The 22789-nt window shown below is 45.9% G+C and overlaps 1 protein-coding gene across 1 annotated transcript; it reads left to right on the top strand.

Moving 5' to 3' along the window:
- The first annotated feature begins 51 nt into the window (after nucleotides 1–51).
- On the top strand, nucleotides 52–22426 carry XRCC6 (X-ray repair cross complementing 6). Its single transcript, XM_045779796.2, has 13 exons — nucleotides 52–206; nucleotides 848–931; nucleotides 3828–3940; nucleotides 7663–7801; nucleotides 8064–8318; nucleotides 9038–9221; nucleotides 11078–11264; nucleotides 13248–13416; nucleotides 14346–14507; nucleotides 15992–16121; nucleotides 16555–16655; nucleotides 19728–19841; nucleotides 22020–22426. Exons 2-13 carry the CDS (start codon nucleotides 856–858, stop codon nucleotides 22211–22213), a joined length of 1824 nt encoding a protein of 607 aa, XP_045635752.2. The 5' UTR covers nucleotides 52–206; nucleotides 848–855; the 3' UTR covers nucleotides 22214–22426.
- The last annotated feature ends 363 nt before the right edge of the window (nucleotides 22427–22789 follow it).

The following is a 22789-nucleotide window of genomic DNA, read 5'->3' as shown; positions in this document are numbered from 1 at the left end:
GAAGGGGGCGGGGCTTTCGCGGACCCGGTCGACTTAGTTCGGGACGGTTGTGGAAAGCTGGTGGTGGAAGTGGGCGTGTCAACTTGAGGAGGAATGTGCGCACTATGCGTGATGACGTAGGGGCGTTGATTGGGAGCGCGGACTGGAGCCCCTGCGTGCGCGGCGCCCCTCCTTCTGTCCAAATTGATCTCTTCCTTGAGCTTAAGGTAGGCAGGTTTGGGCTGTTCGGTGTGTCCCCTGCTTTCCGGCCAGGGCTGGCCTCGACCTGCTTCCCTTACTTAGTCTTGCGCGTCCCTCTAGCCTCCTCGCGGGGCTGCATCAGCACGAAGTGTGCAGCCCCTTGGGTAGAGACAGTTTCTGGTCCCTGTCCCCTCCTCTGTGGGAGGCGGCACCTGGCCTTGAGGCCGGCCTGCAGCGAGACCCCCCCCCCCCGCTGGGCGTGGCTGGCGGAGGAGTTGGGGGAGATTTGGGGGCGGGTTGAGCACAGTGGGTCCGCTAGAGGATCGAGTACTCTGGAGCAGGAATCCCGTAGATCCAGACGGTGCCGGAGGCCAGACGGGACCTCCAGGTTGGGTTGCCCCAGCGCCCGAGTCAGAGGGCCACCAGCAGCCCTGAAGCGGCTCTAAGGGATAGCCGAGGCGAGGCTGCTGCTGGAATGATGCCCATGACCATATACTAATGCATCGCAATTACTGAGAGCTCTGGAGGCAGCAGGATCCAGCATCCACATTCCTCACCAGTAATCTCGAGACTTTAGGGCGGGATCTCAAAGGAGTCTAGGAGTCGATGTTTTTTAGGTTTAAATTTCCTTCTTACTGATCATAACTTTCTTTCACCTGGTGAGCAGTAAGCAATATGTCAGGTTGGGAGTCTTATTACAAAAACGAGGGCAATGAAGAAGAAGAACAAGAAGAGGGCCTTGAAGCAGGTGGTAAGTGTCTTTAACGTGTGTGCTTTAACGTTCTGTGTGTAAGAAAGACTTTCCCTGTCTCTGCTGTCTAATGGCTTACCCTTCTCTCCCCAGAGAATCTCCAGTGCTTTTCTCCCTTTGAACTTTGCAGAGCTACAAAGGCTCTTTTATCCAGGTCCTACTCTAGTCTATGGGACATTCCTGGCCTTAAACTTTTACTGGGTACCAGTAGATAGACATCTACTGAGCTCCAGTAAATGACCCTGAACATTGGTATCCTTTGTCACCTTAGGTGGCTCAGGTAAGACCCTTCCTCACCCAGAGAGTAGTTTTACTCATTGTAGGACCTCAGTATAAAAATGCCTTCACCCTACAGTAACTGCAGCAACCAAAGCAAAAACGTGAGCAACACAGTTACTCATTCTCTCACCCTTGGCCTCGAAGTTTGGGGGTGTATGTTCAGGCAAGGTAGTAACACAAAGGATAAAGGAAGAGCAGAAAGGGGTACATGTAATCTACATACTGGTGAATTTAAGTCCTGGGTAAGAAAATTCTAAAGTGTTTTTACTAAAAGTGAGAAACATAGAAAATATATAACATATGGGGCGCCTGGGTGGCACAGCGGTTAAGCGTCTGCCTTCGGCTCAGGGTGTGATCTCAGCGTTATGGGATCGAGCCCCACATCAGGCTCCTCCGCTATGAGCCTGCTTCTTCCTCTCCCACTCCCTCTGCTTGTGTTCCCTCTCTCGCTGGCTGTCTCTATCTCTGTCGAATAAATAAATAAAATCTTTAAAAAAAAAAAAAAGAAAATATATAACATAAAAGAGAAAATTTACTGTAATCTATATAATCCACCACCCTACACCATCCAAACACTACCACTGCCAGCATTTTGCATATTGCCTTCGCTGAAGGAAATTTCCTTCATCTTTTATTCTGATATTTCTTAACTCTGTATGTCTTTCTTTTTAAAATTTATTTATTTGAGAGAGACAGGGATAGCAAGAGAGAGCAGGAGCAGGGAGAAGAGGGAGAAGCCTGCTCCCCACTAAGCAGGGAGCCTGACGTGGGGCTGAATCCCAGGACCCTGGGATCATGACCTGAGCTGAAGGCAGATGCTTAACAGAATGAGCCACCCAGGCGCCCCACTTTGTATCTGATTTTTTATCATTAATCATAGTGAATATATATTTTTTCATTTTAATTTGCACCAGTCTTCTTCCAAAAAGAATTTTAAACATATATATATATATAATATGTATTTTTCATATTATATATATATAATTTTGTGTTCTGCCTTTTTTCCTTAATGTATTATGGATATATTTTCCCATGTAACTACATATATGTTGTCTTTATAACTCATTTTAAAGGTACTGTAGTTTAGTCTGCCTCCTGTTGGACATTTTAGTTATTTTCAATTTCTTACTTCAGTGAACAACGTTGTGAAAAATTTTGTGTAAGGGGTTTCCCATATCGTATGTTCTTTAGAGTAGAATTCTTTTAAGAGGTAGAATTCGCTGGGTCAAGATAGAATTTTTGTTTAGGACTCTTGACCCATAATTGCCATATTGTTTTACAGATGGATAATTATGTTTATTGTATTAGAAAGCAGCAGTGTGTCGGGGTGCCTGGGTGGCTCAGTTGTTGGGCGTCTGCCTTCAGCTCGGGGCGTGGTCCCAGGGTTCTGGGATCAAGCCCCACATCAGGCTCCTCCGCTGGGAGCCTGCTTCTTCCTCTCCCACTCCTCCTGCTTGTTGTGTTCCCTCTCTCGCTGGCTGTCTCTCTCTCTCTGTCAAATAAATAAATAAAATATTAAAAAAAAAAAGCAGTGTGAAAAAAACGGAGACAATGAGACATTTTATGTGTTTCTTTTTTTTAAAGATTTTATTTATTTGTTTGAGAGAGAACGTGAGAGAGGAGCAAGTGAGCTAGCGGGTGAGGGTGAGCAGGGGGGAAGGGCAGAGGGAAGCCTGACTTCAGCAGGGAGCCTGACTGGGGCTTGATCCCAGGACCCTGAGGCCATGACCTGAGCTGAGGGCAGATGCTTAACTGACTGAGCCACCCAGGAGCCCCCATCTTATGTGTTTTTATAAAAAAACGCAGCATGGGGCGCCTGGGTGGCTCAGTTGTTAAGCGTCTGCCCTCGGCTCAGGTCGTGATCCCAGGGTCCTGGGATCAAGCCGCATCAGGCTTCCTGTTCAGCAGGAAGCCTGCTTCTCCCTCTCCCACTCCCCCTGCTGGTGTTCCCTCTCTCGCTGTGTCTCTCTCTGTCCAATAAATAAATAAAATCTTTGAAGAAACCAAAAACCAAAAACCAAAACAAAACGCAGCATCACCTATGATGCCAGAAAGGAAAAAAGCACACCTGAATCTGATGAAGCCTCTCTAGGTCTGCAGGAGGAAAGACAGAGGATTGTGTCAATCTGCACCGAAAGAATGCAGTCAGCAAAATCCAGAAGGTGGAAAACTGTACATAACACAACATTCTGGTTCTTCAACAAATAAGTTATAAGACACAAAGAGGGAGGGGGTATCTATAGATTAAGAGGTTTCAAAAACTTATTATTTTTTCTAAGCAAGCTCCATGCCTAGTGTGGAGCCCATCTTGGGGCTTGAACTCATGACCCTGAGATCAAGACCTGAGCTGAGATCAAGAGTCAGATGCTTAACTGACTGAGTCACCCAGGCACCCCCCCAAAAACATTTTTTTAAAGTCAAAACTAGTGTTTAGGAATGTTCACTTGTATGATAAAATTATAAAGGAAATAAGGAAATGATTTTATTAAAAGGATAGTGGTTGCTCTTGGGAGGAGGGTAGGCATCGTAATGGGCTTTTTTGTTTGTTTTATATGAGTAATAAATATGATAAATATGAACACAAGGGCAAACATTTTCTTCTTTTTTCCCCCCATAGGAGAATATACATATTCAGGAAGAGATAGTTTGATTTTTTTGGTTGATGGTTCTAGGGCCATGTTTGAATCTCAGGGTGAAGTTGAACTGACTCCTTTTGACATGAGTATCCAGGTAAGATTACCTTCTATTTATTTTTAAAAAAGGAAAGAAGGAGAGAAAGAAAAAAGTATTAACACCACTCTAAAAATTATGGACTCTTTGAAAAATTTGTTTATGAATGATCAATGTTGGTTAGCCTCCCAGGATGACTACCTATACTCTGAGCTAAAAAAAAGGTAACAGTGCTGGAGAACAGGCCCATTTTATTCTGTATTTGAACTTCAGACCCTAGGAATGCATTGCTCCCACTTCCTGTGTTAGCCTGGGTAGTACCGAAGGGCTCCTCTTTCTGTAGAGATGTGCGTGTGAAGGAAGAAAGGAAGTTCCAGCAGTTACGGTGTCCAGATGAGTCCTCTTGTAATTGGTATTCGGAAGTTGAGTATTACCTGTGGTTGATAAAAGGTTACAACAAAAAGACAACCTAATTTAAAAATGGTCATAGGATTTGAATGTACATTTCTCTAGAGATCTACAGATGGCCAGAAAGCCCACAAAAAGACGCACAACATCTTTAGTCATTAGAGAAAAGCAAATCAAAACTACGGTGAGGTATCACAACCCACTAGCATGGATATATTTTAGAGGGGGAAAAAATAAAGATAATAAGAAGCGTTGGCAAGGATGCGGAGAAATTGGAAACCTACATTGCTGGTGGGAATGTGAGATGGATCAGCTCCTGTGGAAAACGGGGTAGTTCCTCAAAGAGTTCAACATAAAATTCCCATATGACCCAGCAATTCCTCTCCCAGCTAGATACCCAATAGAATCAAAACCAGGGACTCAAGTCCAGGTTCTGTCACTTACAAACTTTATGATGTCAGAAGAGTTGCCGAATCTTTTGGTATCTATTTCCTCGTCTGTATAATGGAGAGGATAATAGTACCTGCCACATCAAGGAGTAAATTTTTTTTTTGTTCTGTTGGTTTTTTTTTTTTTTTTTAATATTTATTTATTTATTAGAGAGTGTGAGCAGGGGGAGGGGCAGAGAGGGGTAGAGAATCTCAAGCAGACCCCCACTGAGCGAGGAGCCCAATGTGGGATTTGATCTCATGACCCTGAGATCACAACCTGAGCCAAAATCAAGAGTCTGACGCTCAACCGACTGTGCCACCCAGGCGCCCCAAAGTTTTGTTTTTAAAATTGAGGTATGGTTTACATACCATAAAATGAACCATTTTGAAGTACACAATTCAAAGGTTTTAGTTATTCATAATGTTGTGTAACCACCGCCTCTGTCTCATTCCTGAACATTTTGAATGGACAAAGTGTTTATACCTAGAGTGGAATATTACTTAGCCATAAAAAGGAATGGCGTATTGATATCACAAGGTGAGTGAACCTTGAAAACATATTATTAAGTGGAAGAAGCCAGAGAAAAGGTCACATGTTGTATCATTGCATTTATGTGAAATAAAGAATACATAATCCATGGAGAATGTAGGTTGGTGGTTACCAGGAATGGGGATAGGGACAAAGGAATGCGGGGAGCAAATGCTTAATGGTAAGAGTGGTGTTTCGTTTTGGGGTGATGAAATCGTTTCAGAACTAGATGGTGGTGGTGGTTGCCCAGCATTATGAACGTCGTAAATACCGCTGAATTGTTCATTTTAAAATGGTTGATTTGGGGGTGCCTGGCTGGTTCAGTCAGTAGAGCATGAGACCCTTGATCTTGGGGTTGTGAGTTCAAGTCTCACACTGGGTATGGAGCCTATTTAAAATGAAGTAAAAATGGTTAATGTTGTGATGTGAATTCCACCTCCAAAAGATTACCATTTCTTTATAGAGAAGAATTATAAATTATAAAGACTTATCGTATATACTGTGCTTTATATTTTTAGAGTTTGGAACTAAACAGAAGCTTCTGATGTTCTAATTTGTATACAAACAGTTCTTGTAGTTGGCAAATCAGAATATCTTGCATCTAGCAAAAGAATGAATGAGAACAGTCCTTAACTTTAAAGCAGTGGTTTTCAAAATCACCTGTAGGGCTTGTTAGCACAGATGCAGAGCCTTAGCCCTGGGTCAGAATTTCTGGTTCTGTAGGTCTAGAGCTGGGACCAAGAATTTGTATTTCCAGCAAGTTCCCGGGCAATGCCGATGTCACTGGTTTGGAGATTGCTTTTTGAGGACCACTGCTTTAACCTTTTTAGGATTATGGCCCTCTTTGAGGATGTGGCAAAAGCTATGTACCCTGTCTTCAAAATATCCACTTCTACATATAATTTCAAAGGGTTCTTAGAATCCTCGATGCCTAAAGAAACCAGAGAAAATATAGTATTATGTAGCAAATAAGTGAGACATTCACAGATGAGTATAATGTATTTGATAAGCAATGAAAACATATTTTCTCAAAAAAAAAATTTTTTTTTTGATATTTTTAGTTCTTAGAACCTAGAAGAAGCCCTCGCCAAATATTTGTAAATGTTTATAGACTGCTCAAAGTAGATTAAAAGTTGTGGGGATGAAAGGTACAGCAGAAGGAATATAGTCAATGGTATGGTCGTAGCTTTATATGGTGACAGATGGGAGCTACACTATGGCGAGCACAGCATAATGTATAGACCGTCAGGTCACTATGTCGTACACCTGACACTAAGGTAACGCTGTGTTACGGCTGTACTTCAATAGGAAAAAAAAAGAGTAGATTAAAATACTTGCAGAAATAACTACTTGCCATGCAGATTATTGTCGATGAGTTGACGTACTTTAAGTTCCGCATTTAAGGCGGGGAATTACTGTTGAGGGAGGCTGGGTGGAGTCTCAGACCCGACATGGTGGCCGGGTGGGAGGTGTCACCATGGTTGCTTTATTTCTCAGCTTTGCGGATTCAGAAACTGGATGTTGTCAGTGCCCCCCCAGAATGAAATAGGTCACAGGACTGAGCGGCTCTTTGAGACACTGGTTTACCAGATGCTGACATTAGTTTAAATGGGTAGACAGGACTTTCTTGGAATACTGGCATCTTTAATTGTGTAATTAAGCAAACTTTATTCCAAAAGATGCTGTTAGAAAAAAAGAAAAGATGACGTTAGCAGTTATGGACTTATTGTGGGGTCACATCTACTTAGCGTTAGCTTAAACCTTTCACGTACATAATTACTTTACGTATGTACATTGTGTTTCTTGGTCTCAAGCTGCCTGAGGCAAGATCAAGTAGCCTGTCCAAACCCAGTCAATTAAGTAAATGACATCAATGGACTCCCATCCAGGTGTTCTGTTTCCAATACGGGGCTGTTTTTCCCTCGTAGAGCCGAATTTCCTCCCTGACTCATCTGTGTTTTTAATTCTCTGATTTCTTATGGTAGGAACTACTTATACTTCTGTTATATACTTAACACACTCTGGTTTTTGTTATAGCATAAAATACATTTCCGGGGCGCCTGGGTGGCACAGCGGTTAAGCGTGATCCCAGCGTTATGGGATCGAGCCCCACATCAGGCTCCTCCGTTGTGAGCCTGCTTCTTCCTCTCCCACTCCCCCTGCTTGTGTTCCCTCTCTCGCTGGCTGTCTCTATCTCTGTCAAATAAATAAATAAAATCTTTAAAAAAAAAAAAATACATTTCCGTCCCTCTCACTGATTCATGACTTTCCTGAAGGTAGGGGTTGTGCCTTAATGTAGTGCCATGTACAAATTCAGCAAATATATTAAGTACCTACTATGCGCCAGGCACGTATGGAGTTTAAATTTAATGGTAAGTTAAATATTAATTGAATTTTTATTTTGATTTTGTCAGTGTATCCAGAGTGTGTATACCAATAAGATCATAAGCAGTGATCAAGATCTCTTGGCAGTGGTGTTCTATGGTACTGAGAAGGATAAAAATTCAGTGAATTTCAAAAATATTTACGTCTTACAGGAGTTGGATAATCCAGGTCAGTAGAGGTGTAAGATCAGCTTTTCCCTTACATTGGAAGGTCACTACCCTGAACAAAGAAGGATGTGGAGAAGGAAGTAGATGACATCTTGACTAAGAGTATGCTTTCCTGCACCAGGGGCTTCTTCCTGGGATGTGGACTTTTTGGGTTAAACACTTCTGGGGTGAGAACGGGACCTCGGCTCTTCTGTTAGCCTTATAAAAGCGGCGCTGACTCTGTTCTGATTTTTCTGCCCGTTTGACCCCCTGTCTCCGATCAGGTGCTAAACGAGTGCTTGAGCTTGACCAGTTTAAAGGGGAGCAGGGGAAAAAACATTTCCAAGGCCTGATTGGCCACGGAGCTGAGTACTCACTAAGTGAAGTGCTGTGGGTCTGTGCCAACCTCTTCAGCGACGTCCAGGTCAAGATGAGCCATAAGAGGATCATGCTGTTCACCAATGAAGACGACCCCCATGGCGACGACAGTGCCAAAGCCAGCCGGGCCAGGACCAAAGCGGGGGACCTCCGTGACACAGGTTGGCATTTTCCCTGTTCTTTTACACGGGCACTTAATCTTCCTGCTTCCTTGTAGTTGATGCCCAACGTTTGTTTTTCTCCACTGACTGTGAAATGAAAGAATAAAATGAAGCCAGGGGAGACACACCTGTGTAACATTCCTACTGAAAATGATGAGGCCATTCACTTTCTCTCTCTCTCTTTTTTTTAAAGATTTATTTGTTTCAGAGAGAGAGCGCGTGCTTGTGTGAGTGGTCGGGGCGCCAGCGGGGAGCGGAGGGAAAGAATCCCAAGCAGACTGTGCCGAGTGTGGAGCCTGACTCAGGGCTCGATCTCACGACCCTGAGATCATGACCCGAGCTGCAATCGAGTCAAATGCTCAACCGACTGAGCCACCCAGGTGCCCCAAGGCACCTTTCTAAAGGGCTCTACTAGAGCGAGCTTCTCTAGACTTTTCATGCTACCGTGTGTGGTGGTGGTTTGAATAAGTTGTCAGGGCACCTGGCTCAGTCGGTAGAACATGCGACTTTTGATCTCGGGGTTGGGAGTTCGAGCCCCACATTGGGTGTGGAGCCTATTGAAAAATAAAATAAAAATATCAAATAAGTTGTCATTATAGCAACTGATTCCCTTAGTGATTCTATAAGTCCTGAAAGTGTTAATAATCCATCTAGTTCCGCATATTTGGACTTAACTGAAAAAAGTTCTCGCTTCCTGAAAATTGTTTTCCTTGCCCCAGGTATCTTCCTGGACTTGATGCACCTGAGGAAACGTGGGGGCTTTGACATATCCTTGTTTTACCGAGATATCATCAGCACAGCCGAGGATGAGGACCTAGGGGTTCACTTTGAGGAATCCAGCAAACTGGAAGACCTGTTGAGGAAGGTTCGCGCCAAGGAGACCAGGAAGCGTGTGCTCTGCAGGTGTGCTCTGAGCCCGGGCCAGCCTCCCGCAAGTGCCTACCTGATCGTAAGCACCGAGCGGCTTTGGCAGAGCTTCCCTGGCTGCTTCCCTCTGGGTGGTGCCTAATGGTGTGCCTCATGAAAAACTTGCCTTATTCAGCCTAGGATATTTGCATATTTGCTTCTCTTCCTCTGGCAAGAGCTGATAGGCTAGTTCTCCAGAGTAACACAGCTCTCCACTTCCTTGGGGTAAACAGTTGTGGCCTACTATCGTCCTCAGACGCAGTCACTAGTGTGTCGTGGAGTTATTCTGATTTCTTATAAACTTGAGACCAACAGGAACCAGCTTGTTAAATTCCCTTCTCTTAGCTTTGCCCTTAGAGTCCCAAGGGCTCCCCTGTGTTGCTTTGTAAAGGTTCACATCAGGCTTTCATTTTAGACTATGTTCCTCAACGTAAGGGAACATGACCATTGGTAATTTTTGAGCAGTTGTCAAGAGATTTCTGACAGTTCTACTAGAAAACCCATGAAATGACTTTAGGGAAACCACACACCAGCCTGTTGCTACAGCTGTAGCTTGGCTGTTGGCTCTCCTTTCCCCTTTCGGAATGATTTCTTTTTCTTCACACAGACACCCTGGCATCTCTTCTCCCTTCCTGAAATAGTGGAGTATTAGGACTATTTGGAAATCTAGCACACATTTTGGTGGGGATGGCAGAAAGGGTAAAATAGTGGTTAAATGTAGGTCCTGGAGTCAGATTGGCTTGGATCGTAGTCCTGGTCCTTCTGCTGGGCAACCTGGGGCAAGTCATGTAACTTCTCTGGACCTCAGTAAGATGGGAGCAAAAATGGTCCCTCCTCACAGGACGGCCGTATCAGTTGAACGAAATAACCCAGGCATAGTGTATGGCAGATAGAAATTATTTACAAATGTTCGCCGTTAGTATCATTCTGTGGAAGAGTTGTCGCAGGGTACGTGATAGGGGTAATAAATTGGAACTGTTTGAGAACTAATAATGCCTTAGGCCTAGAAAATGATTAATGTTCTCACTATAATCAAATAATGGAATTATTTTATTGCATGGTAATTTTGTGCCAGGCACTGTCCTAAGTTCTGACTTATATCTCTCTCTCTTTTTTTTTAAAGATTTTATTTATTTATTTGAGAGGGAGAGACAGCACAAGAGAGAGTACCAGCAGGGGGAAAGGCAGGCGGAGGCAGAGGGAGAAGCAGGCTCTCCGCTGAGCAAGGAGCTGGACGCAGGGCTGATTCCAGGACCCTGGGATCACGACCTGAGCTGAAGGCAGATGCTTAACCAACTGAGCCACCCAGGAGCCCTTTTATTTTTTTAAAGAGAGAAGGAGAATGTGTGTGCATGGTGGGGGAGGGGCAGAGGAAGAGAGAGAGAATTTTTTTTGTTTTGTTTTGTTTTTGTTAGAGGGAGGGCGTTGGGTGGGGCATAGGGAGAGGCAGAGAAGCAGACTCCCCGCTGAGTGTGGAAGCCAGTGCAGGGCTTGATCTCGCATCCCCCTGGCCCTGAGATCATGACCTGAGCTGAAATCTAGAGTTGGATGCTTAACGACTGAGCCACCCAGGCACCCCCAAACCAATCATTACTAATTTTATTACAGTACACTCTTTATCATTATTTTATTATTAATATACTTTAACAGTATATTCTGAAACTAATTTTTGTGGTATAGACCCTGAGATAGCATTATAGCAAACTCTACTGTATTATTAAAACATGTTCTATTCATATTCGAGGAATTTGGATTATTGGAGAGAATAAAACAAGGCTTGGGTACCAGAAAAGAATTTTAGCTAGGAAAGCATAATCTTTCAGTCCATGGTTTTTTGTTTTTCTCTCCTCCAGGTTGAAGTTCAAGCTCAGCAAAGATATAGCGCTCACTGTCGGCATGTATAATATGGTCCAGAAGGCGTTCAAACCTCCTCCAGTGAGGCTTTATCGGGAAACCAATGAACCAGTGAAATCCAAGACCCGGACATTTAATGTAAATACGGGCAGTTTGCTTCTGCCTAGCGACACCAAGAGGTCTCAGGTAGGCCTGCCTTCTTGCTGAATTTTGTCCCATTGAAGAGTTAACAGGGAGGAAGACACTGATTAGCCTAACCGGTTAAATATCTTTCTGTGTATATCCCTGTAGCTAAGCTATTAAAACACAAAGCCATTCCTCTTTGGAACACTGGCATCTAGATCTTTTGTTTTAAAGATTTTATTTATTTATTTGAGAGACAGAGAGTGAGAGAGAGAAAGCAGGAGCTAGGAGAGAGGCAGAGGGAGAGGGAGAAGCAGACTCCCCTCTGAGCAGGGAGCCCGACATGGGGCTCGATCCTAGGACTCTGAGATCATGACCTGAGTCGAAGGCAGATACAACCGACTGAGGCACCCAGGCACCCTGATCATTTTTTTTTTTAAGATTTTATTTTTAAGTACTCTCTACAGGCAACTTAGGGCTTGAATTTACAACCCCGAGATTAAGAGTTGCATGCTTGGGGCGCCTGGGTGGCACAGCGGTTGAGCGTCTGCCTTCGGCTCAGGGCGTGATCCCGGCGTTATGGGATCGAGCCCCACATCAGGCTCCTCCGCTATGAGCCTGCTTCTTCCTCTCCCACTCCCCCTGCTTGTGTTCCCTCTCTCGCTGGCTGTCTCTATCTCTGTCGAATAAATAAATAAAATCCTTAAAAAAAAAAAAAAAAGAGTTGCATGCTTGTCCCGCTGAGCCAGCCAGCCGCCCCAGCGTCCAGATCATCGACGCTTTGACAGCTAGAAAGTTAGAACCAGTGTTTGAAAAAAAATGTCAGTGGAAACTTCAGCCCTTGACCTCTGTGCATTCTGCTCTAACAGTCGAATTCCTTGCTTGGGTACGGTAGGAGAAAATGCTTTACAGTTAACTAAGGGAGATGAGCTAGGGAACGTGTGTTAGGTGTGAAGTGCACTTTTTTTTAGGGAGAAGTTTCTTTTTTTTCCCCCCCAAACCAGATTTTTTTCCTGTGCTTTGAAATGAAACACGTATGCCTTTCTTAATCTGAAGGACAGACTAAGAATGCAGAACATTATCTTTCTTCATTCTCTCACCTTTGTTCAATCTTTGTTCAATTTAGATTGGATATCTAAAATTAAGATCAAATGAGTCATCCTTTTTAATTAGGCAAAATGTGGGAGAGAATCTGAGATTTTTTGCAGAAGTTCAGGACCTAGAAGGCTCAACTAAGTGACTAAAATTAAATATTATTTTGATTCAACCCATGAGGTATTTTTTGGAGCACAGATCTCGAGCCGGAGTGTTTTGTCCTACTTTCTGAAGGAGAAGACAAGAAATCTCTTCCATTTTGGAAGTAACTAGTTCTCCATGTTGGTTTATTCATAGGCAGTAGCTCTTGTGGGCATGGAGTTTCTTTCTTGATCCAGTGTGCCTACAAAAAAACTCGAGGGCTCTGTTCTGTTCATTAAACTCAAATTGGACTCTGTTGCTAAGTTCTGTTACCAGTCGTATATCGACGACTACAATGCAAAATGAAAGTTTGGAGGTAATACTTAATATGCGTGTTTGCTCAGACCTACACAGTACGTGACAGAGGTCCTCTCGGTAACTAGGCGTGGCTTGAGCTCCTTTGTGGGTCAGGGACGGTGCCGAGGGTTTGGTATATGTTAGCTGAGGGAAGGAATAAATGCCTAAAGAGCTTGGCCTTCAGCTCCAGAGAGGTGGTGGTTTAAAGCCCAATTCAGTTGTATAACCTGGAGCAAGTTACCAACCGTCGAGACTCGGCTCACTCATCTGTAAAACAGTTCTGAACCTCTGCTGCCTAGGCCGGACACTGCGTGTCGAAGTGGGTGACGAACGTAGGTGCCGGGCAGGCCCTCAGTAAATGTTCGCTCCCTGTGGTAGGGGGAAGATGCCCTTGGTGAGCCATCTTCCTGTTCCTTAGAAGGAAGCTGATTTTAACTTGCTAGTGTCGTGTGGCAATCATTTTGCATCTCCACGTAGCCTGTGTACGTGGCTCTCGTGTTCCCCTTCCTTTAGAACTATGGGAATCGTCAGATTGTACTAGAGAAAGAGGAGACAGAAGAGCTGAAACGCTTTGATGAACCAGGTTTGATTCTCATCGGTTTCAAGCCCTTGATAATGCTGAAGAAACACCATTACCTGAGGCCCTCCCTGTTCGTGTACCCCGAAGAGTCCCTGGTGAATGGTATGTCCTGTAGACCGAGGGTAAATGAGGAACAGAAGGCAGTTCTGCCTGGAAACGGGAAAGGATGTATTAAAGGGGTATTTTGGAAGTGTTTCATGCTCAGCTAAGTTTTGGAAATTTGGGACTAAAGAAAGTTAAAGAGATTTCTGTAGGACCTATAATACACTGATAACACATTGTGAATATCCAGGAGGGGCTATGGAATTGGAATTTTTAAAACTTACTTCCAATGGAAGTCTTTCTTTGAGCCGTCAGATAGAGAGTTAAAAAGAAAAAGAAAAAAACAACAAAACCCAGTTTTATTCCCTGGTGTTGGCAATTAAAGATGCTATGAACTAGGTCATTGTGTTTGTGCTGTCCAGACCTATATTCCTCCGTGCTGTAGCTGATGAACCCCTGGGTTTGACCTGGTTGGCTTTTATTAATAACTGCGGCTTATATTATCAGTCTAAAGATAGTAAAAGTGAACTAATGTTAATAATTCACACTCTGAAACAGAGTGTTTGAGGCATCTAATCTCTCCTTGCTTTCCTTTCTCTTCCTTTCTGCGCCTCTGCGCACTTTCCCTTCAGCTCCGGGCTCATCACACCTTTCCTGATGAAGTATCATAAGCCCTTTTAAGAAAATGGAAGAGATGGGGCGCCTGGGTGGCACAGCGGTTAAGCGTCTGCCTTCGGCTCAGGGCGTGATCCCGGCGTTATGGGATCGAGCCCCACATCAGGCTCCTCCGCTATGAGCCTGCTTCTTCCTCTCCCACTCCCCCTGCTTGTGTTCCCTCTCTCGCTGGCTGTCTCTATCTCTGTCAAATAAATAAATAAAATCTTTAAAAAAAAAAAAATGGAAGAGAAATCATAGGCTTATAATATGGGCTAAGAGGGAAAAAAGGAGATACCTTTAGGATGCAGACCCCTGGGATGTTTGTTTTCCAGGGAGCTCAACCCTGTTCAGTGCTCTCCTCACAAAGTGTCTGGAGAAGGAGGTCATGGCAGTGTGCAGATACACCCCCCGTCAGAACATCCCTCCTTATTTTGTGGCCTTGTTGCCACAAGAAGAAGAGCTGGATGACCAGAAAATTCAGCTGACTCCCCCAGGTATGTGGAAAAGATATTTTCAGTGCTTCTGAACCTTGCTCAGACTTTGGAATCCCTCCATAGGATCCGAACTCTGAACCAGAGTCTCCAGGAATGGGGTCTGGGAAAGGTGTGTTTTTAGGGTTTCACAGGTGGATTTGATGCAGAGCCAGGTAAAGCTGACAAATACGGTTGTGCGGTGCTCAGCATGTACAACTGTACAAGGCAGCTCTGTAGCCACGATTGCGAATTGGCTGCATAGGGACTGTTTGCAGGTTGCTGACAAAGTTATGGCTCAATGCTGACACCTTTTTTTACTAAAAGCCATTGTTAGATACCTTTGCAATGTTTAATGTTTGGTTTGTCCTCTGCATACACCAAGGCAGTGAGGTATAGTAGAAAGACCATGGGTTTTGAAGTCAGACTTGACTTATTCTTACGTGTGGAAAAGTTTACTTTCTTTTGTTTCAGGCCCATCTCTGCCACTTGGTACCTGGCCGACTTGGGCAAATAATTTAACCTTTCTATTTATATTCCTTATCTGCAAAGTTGAGAATTCTGGAACACCTTTCTCTTCAGGTTGTTTCCCATTTGAAACAAGTTGGTAAATGTATAAGTGCCTGGTACAAAGTAGTCAAGAGATGGTAGATAGTCTTCTTTCTTCTTTAGCTATTGCTAATAAAAATAAACTATAAAGCGACTCTTTGAAAATGTTATATTTGTGATCAGAACGCTGAGGAATAGCTTCGTATGTCACGAAGCCCTTGTCTCTCAGCTGCAGATGCCTCCCGTTACGCTCTGTGCTGCTGAGGCTTACACTCTGCAAACCCAGTTTCCTCCTTGGGCAGCTGACTCTCTGTCAGGCTGTGTCAGTAGTGGGTGCTTGAGGGAGACCGCAGGGGAGAGGAGAGCAAAGGGACTTGCTCCTTCTTCTTGCTCAGTGCTGTTGTCTTTGCCAGCAAGGGCCCTTCACCTGGCAGCAGCCATTGGTTCCAGTCTAGATTTTCGAGTCTCTTAGAACCTGGAACAGGAGCAGCCTGATAACCCTTCCTCTTTCCTTTTAGCGTAGGGTGGGATTGGGGGAGCCAAGGGGAGAGGCGGAAGCTCAGAGGACGGCCTGATGGAGCTGGGACTCAGCCCCCCAGGGAGGGGGGCACTGCCCCGCTGGCTCTGGGTGTGTCAAGAAAGTCAGAGGCTGGAACCAACTGTTCCCAGCAGGTGAAGGGCCCTGGTGAAGAGCCATGGCTGGGGCAAGGCTGGCAGGGACAGGAGGGCACGCAAAGGAGTACTCCTGCCTCCCTCTCCACTCTGCAGGCTCCAGAGGGAGTCGGTCAGGCAGATGCTCGCAGGAATCCGCTGATAAAGGAGAAGCAGGGTTGGCAGGGTCCCAGTCCTAGCATCACAGGACCTGGAAGGGCCAATTTGGAGTTGAGAGACAAATGACGACTCGGTAACTGAAACCTTTGGTGAAGTCAAATCTCAGAAAACTTATCTCCCTTCTTCAGGCTTCCAGCTTGTCTTCTTACCCTACGCTGACGATAAACGGAGGGTGCCCTTTACTGAAAAAGTCTTGGCGAACCCAGAGCAGATAGACAAGATGAAGGCTATTGTTCAGAAGCTCCGATTCAACTACAGGTGAGTAGTGGGTCCATCTCTTCTGGAACTGTCCCCTGAGGTGAGAGGATTCTTTTACCCCCAGGCTGCTGCTGAGCATGGGGAGAAAGAGTGTTCAGGTTCTTTCTCTCCCCACATCCCACCTCCTCTCCTTCGTCTTGTTTCCATACTTCACGGCCTGCCTCCTCCACGTCTCTGCCCACTGCTTCTCATGACAGACAGATGGGCAGGTGGTGTTCGCTTTTAAATTAGCTTTTGGATTCCCAGTAAATTGAAAATTAGAGAAAAGTTGATTCAAGAGACGAGACTCCCTGCTGTTTGATGTGGGCTGTTTTCCTCACCTGACCCCGGGCCTGTGTTGCCTCAGTCGGGTTTATTTAGTAATTTTATTCATTTATTCTTTTAAACGTTTCAGTGTTTTAATGGATTTATGCTATTATGATTGTTTTACTAGAAGTGACAGCTTCGAGAACCCAGTGCTGCAGCAACACTTCAGGAACCTGGAGGCGCTAGCTTTGGATCTCATGGAGCCCGAGCAAGCGGTGGACCTGACACGTAAGAAGGGCTGGGGCGGGGCTCCGTGGTTCCTCCCACGGGGGTTTTTCGTAAGGATCTCACTCTGGACCAAAAAGGTGGCTGCATTTCCTAGCACCCTCTAGAGATGTCATCTCCTAGTTCCAGCCATGTCTGAGAGATTTTCTAAACCAGCATAGACCGCTTGGAGCAGATTTGGCTGGTTCTGTCGGGAGAGGAGAGGAAAGTGCCAGGCTTCTGACACCTGCCTTTGAACGAGGCCACCTCATGACTTCATGTTGGTAAAAGTAAAAAAATAATCTAACATTTATTGAGGTGCTGCTGTTGGCCTTGTTTTCTAGAGAAGGGAGGGATGCGCTGAGGCACAGAGTGGGGAGCGGTGGATCTGGGTTTAGAATCCAGGGAGTCTGGCACGGAGCCCTTGCTCAGCTCCACGGTGCTTCCTGTGTCTCCCTCAGACTGTGTTGTGCTTGAGAGGATCCATCTCGTTACCCAGCATCAGGGAGATTGGCTTGGCCTCCTCGGTTGAGCTCTGAGCTCGCTGCCAGTGCCTTTCTTGATTGTGATTCTCTGGCGTATTTCATGAGAGCACATGCGCGGTTTAGTGATGTCAATAAATACCCAGCGGGAAACAGATGGGATTTAATGAAGGCTCTTGACAGGGGTTTGAAAAGATCCGAACAATTAGTGTGGCCTGCTTAGCTCCCCAGTTACTAATGATCTCTTACGCTAGACCAAGCAGCCCAGCACGAGAGCTGTAAGAGCCAGTGCACCTGTGCTGCGGTGTGACTGTTAGCCGGGTCTGGCAGGAGGGCAAGGCTGGCGTGATGTGGCCCGTCTTTCTTGATGGCCTTCAGGCGAATTCCATAGCGTCCTCTTTGTTCCTTACCGTGGCCTCGGCCTCTTGCATCCTGGCTCCTGTTCTGTAATTTTACTGCAAGTCGTGTTTTCTCTTCCTGACTATTTTCAAAACACTTTTGGCTGCTCTGATGTTCCCTCTAACTTCTCAGCCCCTCCTGTCTCCCTTTCTTTTGGTTATCTTGTCTGCTCCCACAGCCTCCAGGGTCCCCTCATTTATGTGACTCCTGAGCCTGTGTCCCCAGCCCTGTCCTTCCTGCTTGGCTCTGGCCAGAACCGCGGCCGCCCTGCCCGGTGGCCATCTGCTTCGGGACCCGACTTTCCTACTGCTCAGACATCCGACAGCTTTGACTCTTTGCCCTTTTACGTTCTTCACTCACCTCTACTCCGATGTGTCTCTGCTTCCCTCTGACACAATGATAATGGCTTTCTCGTATTAAATCACTTACTGAGACCCACGATTGTTTTGTCCGTTTCTCCGTTTGGTTTTGGGATGCCGTGCTGTCTTTGTTTTTCTCCTGGGCCCACGGCGACCCAGGACTCTGTTGCTGGGCCTGTTTCAGTTTTTTTCTCCTGCAAACATGGGAGCGCTCTAGGTGACCTTGGGCCCCATCTTTCTCTGTCACTTCACTTCTCCCTAGGTGGCCTCCACAGGCTATACCAGTGGTTCTGAGAGTGCTTCCCGGACCAGCAGCACTCGCATCGCCTGGGAACTTGTCAGAAATGCCAGTTTTGAGCCCTTTCTCAAGCCGACTAATTCTGAAACTCAGGTTGGGACCCAGCTGTCTGTTTTACAACAAGCCTCCCTACCATTAGCACACTGGTTCTCAACTTTGGCTGTACAACAGAATCGTCTGGGGGGACTTGAAAAAAAAAACCAAAACAACCTGGCTGTTTAGGCCTCACCCGCAAACCAATTAAATCAGAATCTCTGGGGGAAGGGTTTGGGCGTCAGTGTTTTTCAAAAGTCCGAGCTGGTTCCCAGGTTGAGAATCCGAGTTGTCTCGGACGCTCGTGTAGTCTGGAACATGGGGCTTCTGACTGGGCCGGAGCCCAGTTTGGCTGTGACATTGTGCCGGGAGCTCCCCTCAGTACTTTGCAAACGCGGCCACGTGAGCAGATGATGAGACCCATCTCCTCATGCCTGCCCTTGATGTGACACAGCTCACGTCACAGGCTCTACAACCTGTAGATCCTGGTAAAGTAACAAAAATACTCCTTCCCCCAGAGGTAGCTTTTTCCTATCGTATTGGTCTCGGGGAACGCTCCTGCCCTCCCGGTCAGCCACCGCCTCCCCGCGGCTGCCCCACCTTGCATTCCGTCTATATGTCCGTCAGTCCTGCCGCTTCTTGGGTTTATGAGCCCTTCTCCCCGCCTTCAGTTCATACTCCACACACAGCTCCGGGGGATCTTTCTAAAATGCAGGTGGGATTGTGCGTGTCCCCCCCACCCCCAGCTCATAGTGCTTCAGAGTTTCCCCACTGTTCTCAGGATAATGTCTAAGTCCCGGGCGGGTGTTCAAGGCTTCCATGACCTCGCCGTGACTGCCTTCCAGCCTCCTTGCTGGCCCTACCCTGCTGACCTTCTACCGTCAAGCTGTATGTCACCTGCCCTTTCTTACCCATGTGCCTTCTCCTGCTTGGAATAGTATCTGCCTGAGGAAGAACGCCCAGCTTCCCAGACCCGGCTGCGGAAAGTATTTCCTGACCCCTCCCTGTTCCAGCGTGCCTTGTTCAGTCCCTTCCTTCGTGCCCTTGCCACCTACTGCATTTATCTCTTCACCACCTCCTTGCCCTGATAAGACTGTAAGCCCACTGGGGGCACGGGCTCTTGTTTGACACCCCGGAATCTAGCCCGGTTCATAACTCTGTCACTCCCAGCTCTTTGGCCTTGGGCAGGTCATTTAACCTCTTGGCTTCCCTCTGTAAAGCAGGGAGACCAATTTACCTACCCTCTAGAGGATTAAGTTAAAAAATAAGTTTAAAGCATTTAGAAGGGTGCCTGGCTGTAGTGAGTACTCATTAAATGCGATTGTTAGAAGGTTCTTGATCAATATTAGAGAGGCTTCATTGAATGCATTCACGGCCAGGCCAGTTGCCTCCTGGACCCTCCCCTGACTTCCCCCAACCCCAGCAGTTAGGTGCTTTCTCCTCTGGTCCCTGTAGACTTGGAACTGGACAGGAAGCCAGGGCTCCTGACTCACCTGGCCACTCTTCTTGTGTTTTGATTTTCTAGTGCCTAAAATTGAAGCAATAGATAAAAGACTGGGCTCCCTGGTGAATGAGTTTAAGGAACTTGTCTACCCACCAGATTACAATCCTGAAGGAAAAGTTCCCAAGCGGAAACAAGGTGAGGAGCTGGGTTCTTTTTTAAAGTTGCCTTTATGGTCCTATCCCAGAGGATCATGTCCCTTCAGAAATTTCTCTACAAATCTACGTATTTCAGTTCAAATGGACTAGTATTCACGTTGTTTTCTAGTTTATTTTGTTACTTAGCTGCACATGTTGGAGAGTTCTGTCCATACAAAGCTACCATATTTAAAAAACAAGGCTGCAGAGTACTTCAGTGGACAGATGTACACAGTTTATTCAACCAGACCCTTCTTGATGCATACGCTGCAGTGAATGTGAACCACTGTTGCGCTCTTGAGTGAGCAGAGCCACTGTTTATCTAGGATGAATTCCTAGCAGTGGTATTGCTGGGTCAACGTGTCGACATTTAAAATTCTGATCAGAATTGCCAGTTGGCCTCTGAAAAAGTGATACAATTTATGCCCTATTCAAGAAAGGGTGGGTGTATTTCCCTACATTCTCAGCAGTACTGGACTTGATATACTATTTCTTTTTTCCACAAAGAATAATAGAAAACTATATCCTGTGTTCATTTGCAATTCTCCAGTTATGAATGAGATGTAGTTTTGTTTTGTTTTTTCATTTTAATTTTTAATTTTTTTTTAATTTTAAGTAAGCTCCATGCCCATTGTGGAGCTCAGTGTGGGGCTTGAACTCATGACCCTGAGATCAAGACCTGTGCTAAGATCAAGATTCGGACACTTAACTGACTGAGCCACCCAGGTGTCCCAAATGAGATGTAGTTTTGTTTTGTTTTGTTTTTTTAAGATCTTATTTATTTGAGATATAACGAGAAAGCATGAGTGGGGGGGCGTGCAGAGTTAGAGGGAGAAGCAGGCTCCCCCACTGAGCAGGGAGCCTAAGGTCGGGCTTGATCCCAGGACCCTGAGATTACAACCTGAGCCAAAGGCAGACCCTTAGCCACCTGAGCCACCCAGGCGCCCCAAGATGTAGTTTTATTGAAGTTTTTTTTTTCTGTGAACTTCTAGAAAAAATAACTATTTTTTCTATTGGACTATCCTTTTTCTTTTCTTTTCTTTTCTTTTCTTTTCTTTTCTTTTCTTTTCTTTTCTTTTCTTTTCTTTTCTTTTTAAAGATTTTATTTATTTATTTGACAGAGATAGAGACAGCCAGCGAGAGAGGGAACACAGGTAGGGGGAGTGGGAGAGGAAGAAGCAGGCTCCCAGCAGAGGAGCCTGATGTGGGGCTCGATCCCATAACGCCGAGATCACGCCCTGAGCCGAAGGCAGACGCTTAACCGCTGTGCCACCCAGGCACCCCTGGACTACCCTTTTTCTTACTGCTAGACCCAAAGTACTCTTACCGTAATTCTCCCCTTTTTCAGGACAGCATGTTGTGAGTTCCTCAGCATGTGGGAATAGTTCTGGCTTAGGTTGTAATCTTTTTGGCTATTTTTGGTCTAGCAAAGCCAAATGTGGGCTTTGCTTGCCTGGCAGCCCTACAAGGAAGCAGAGCTATGAGAGCCTAGGTGGGTGGCCATGGAGCCTTCTCTCTTTTGCATCAGAAGTGACTCCTGTAGAGCCCTGTGTGAGCTGCTGTCATAGCTCTTCACACCGTGCACACCTCAGTGGCTTACTTGTTTAGCCCCTCCGTCTGCACTTTCGCGTCACCTAGTCTGGTGCTTTAGTACTTCATACAGCGCTCCGTAAGTGCTTTTTGAATGAAGGAAGGAAGGAATGACTTACCCAGAGTGAGCACCAATTTTGGGTAAACTGTGGCACTTACACTCCATTGAACTCCCTTCTGGGTGTGGTACAGTTTTGACTTTATGCTTAAACGAAGCTGTCTTATCCAGACACCCTCCAGGGGCGACTTGGTGGTACAGTTGGTTAACGTCCAGCTCTTGGTTTCGACTCAGGTCCTGATGTCGGGGTCATGGGATCGAGCCCCATGTCGGGTTCAGCGCAGAGTCTGCTTAGGACTCACTGTCCCTGTCCCTCTGCCCCTCCCTGCCGTGTGCGGTCTCTCTCCCTCTCAAATAGATAAGTAAATCTTAAAAAAACCAAAACCCACCCTCCCATGGTGTTCTAGGTGAGTCCCACAGCCTTGTGGAAAATGGTGAACTGCAACCCAGATCATAGGAGGGCCCCTGTGCAAGGTAGCTAGGATGCCACTGGTACCATTTCCAACACTCCCTCCTGACCTTTCTCCCCAGGTGATGAAGGTTCTGGAAGCAAAAGGCCCAAGATGGAGTTATCTGAAGAGGATCTGAGGGCCCACGTGAGCAAGGGCACGCTGGGGAAGCTCACTGTGCCCATGCTGAAGGAGGCCTGCAGGGTGTATGGGCTGAGGGGCGGGTTGAAGAAGCAGGAGCTGCTGGACGTGCTCACTAAGCACTTCCAGAACTGACCTGCCAGCCAGCCCCCCTTCTGCACTCTAGCCAGGCTGCCTGATTTTGTTCTCATCAAGTTAAAACATGTTTCTCCTGAGCTAGGAAGAGTCTGCTTGATACAAGCCAAGGACTTTACGTTTATGAGACGCTCTGTTGCTATGGAGACAGCCTAGCCCTCCCACTTTGCTGTGCTTTACTGTCTGAATAAAGAGCCCTAACTTTGTACTATATACTGTTCTTTAGTGTGAAACAGAAATATGTGTCTGCCTCACATCCAAAGATCACCTGCCATTGGCTATTAGCTTGATTTTCTCTCCCATTAGGAACACATCATCCTCAAAATGGAAACAAATATCAGTGAAGGCGGGGGAGAATGTGACAATTAAGGACAGACAGGTGGGCATACTTCAGGAATGACAAGCCCTGGCAATGTTGACCCATCCTTTGGCTTTCCATCTATTTTCCCTGTCATTGCATCTTAATATAGACCTAAAGATCAGATTTCCAGAAGCAACAAGAATGTAACATTTCTAATCCTGGTACCGTTTGCTTCATCAGCAAATAGCCCCCTTCATGCTGCGTTCATGTGACAT

The sequence above is a fragment of the Ursus americanus genome, chromosome 17 (genome assembly GCF_024610735.1).
Source record: "Ursus americanus isolate L20-20 chromosome 17, mUrsAme1.1.p, whole genome shotgun sequence".
In the NCBI taxonomy this organism is placed as follows: domain Eukaryota; kingdom Metazoa; phylum Chordata; class Mammalia; order Carnivora; family Ursidae; genus Ursus; species Ursus americanus.
This window is presented reverse-complemented; position numbering and strand designations above follow the sequence as displayed.

Excerpts from the sequence above, each read along its gene's own strand:
- XRCC6 (XM_045779796.2), top strand. The coding sequence starts at position 856 with ATGTCAGGTTGGGAGTCTTATTACAAAAACGAGGGCAATGAAGAAGAA. Across the intron at positions 9,222-11,077 it reads AGGAAGCGTGTGCTCTGCAG|GTTGAAGTTCAAGCTCAGCA; the intron begins GTGTGCTCTGAG and ends TCTCTCCTCCAG. Across the intron at positions 13,417-14,345 it reads CGAAGAGTCCCTGGTGAATG|GGAGCTCAACCCTGTTCAGT; the intron begins GTATGTCCTGTA and ends TTTGTTTTCCAG.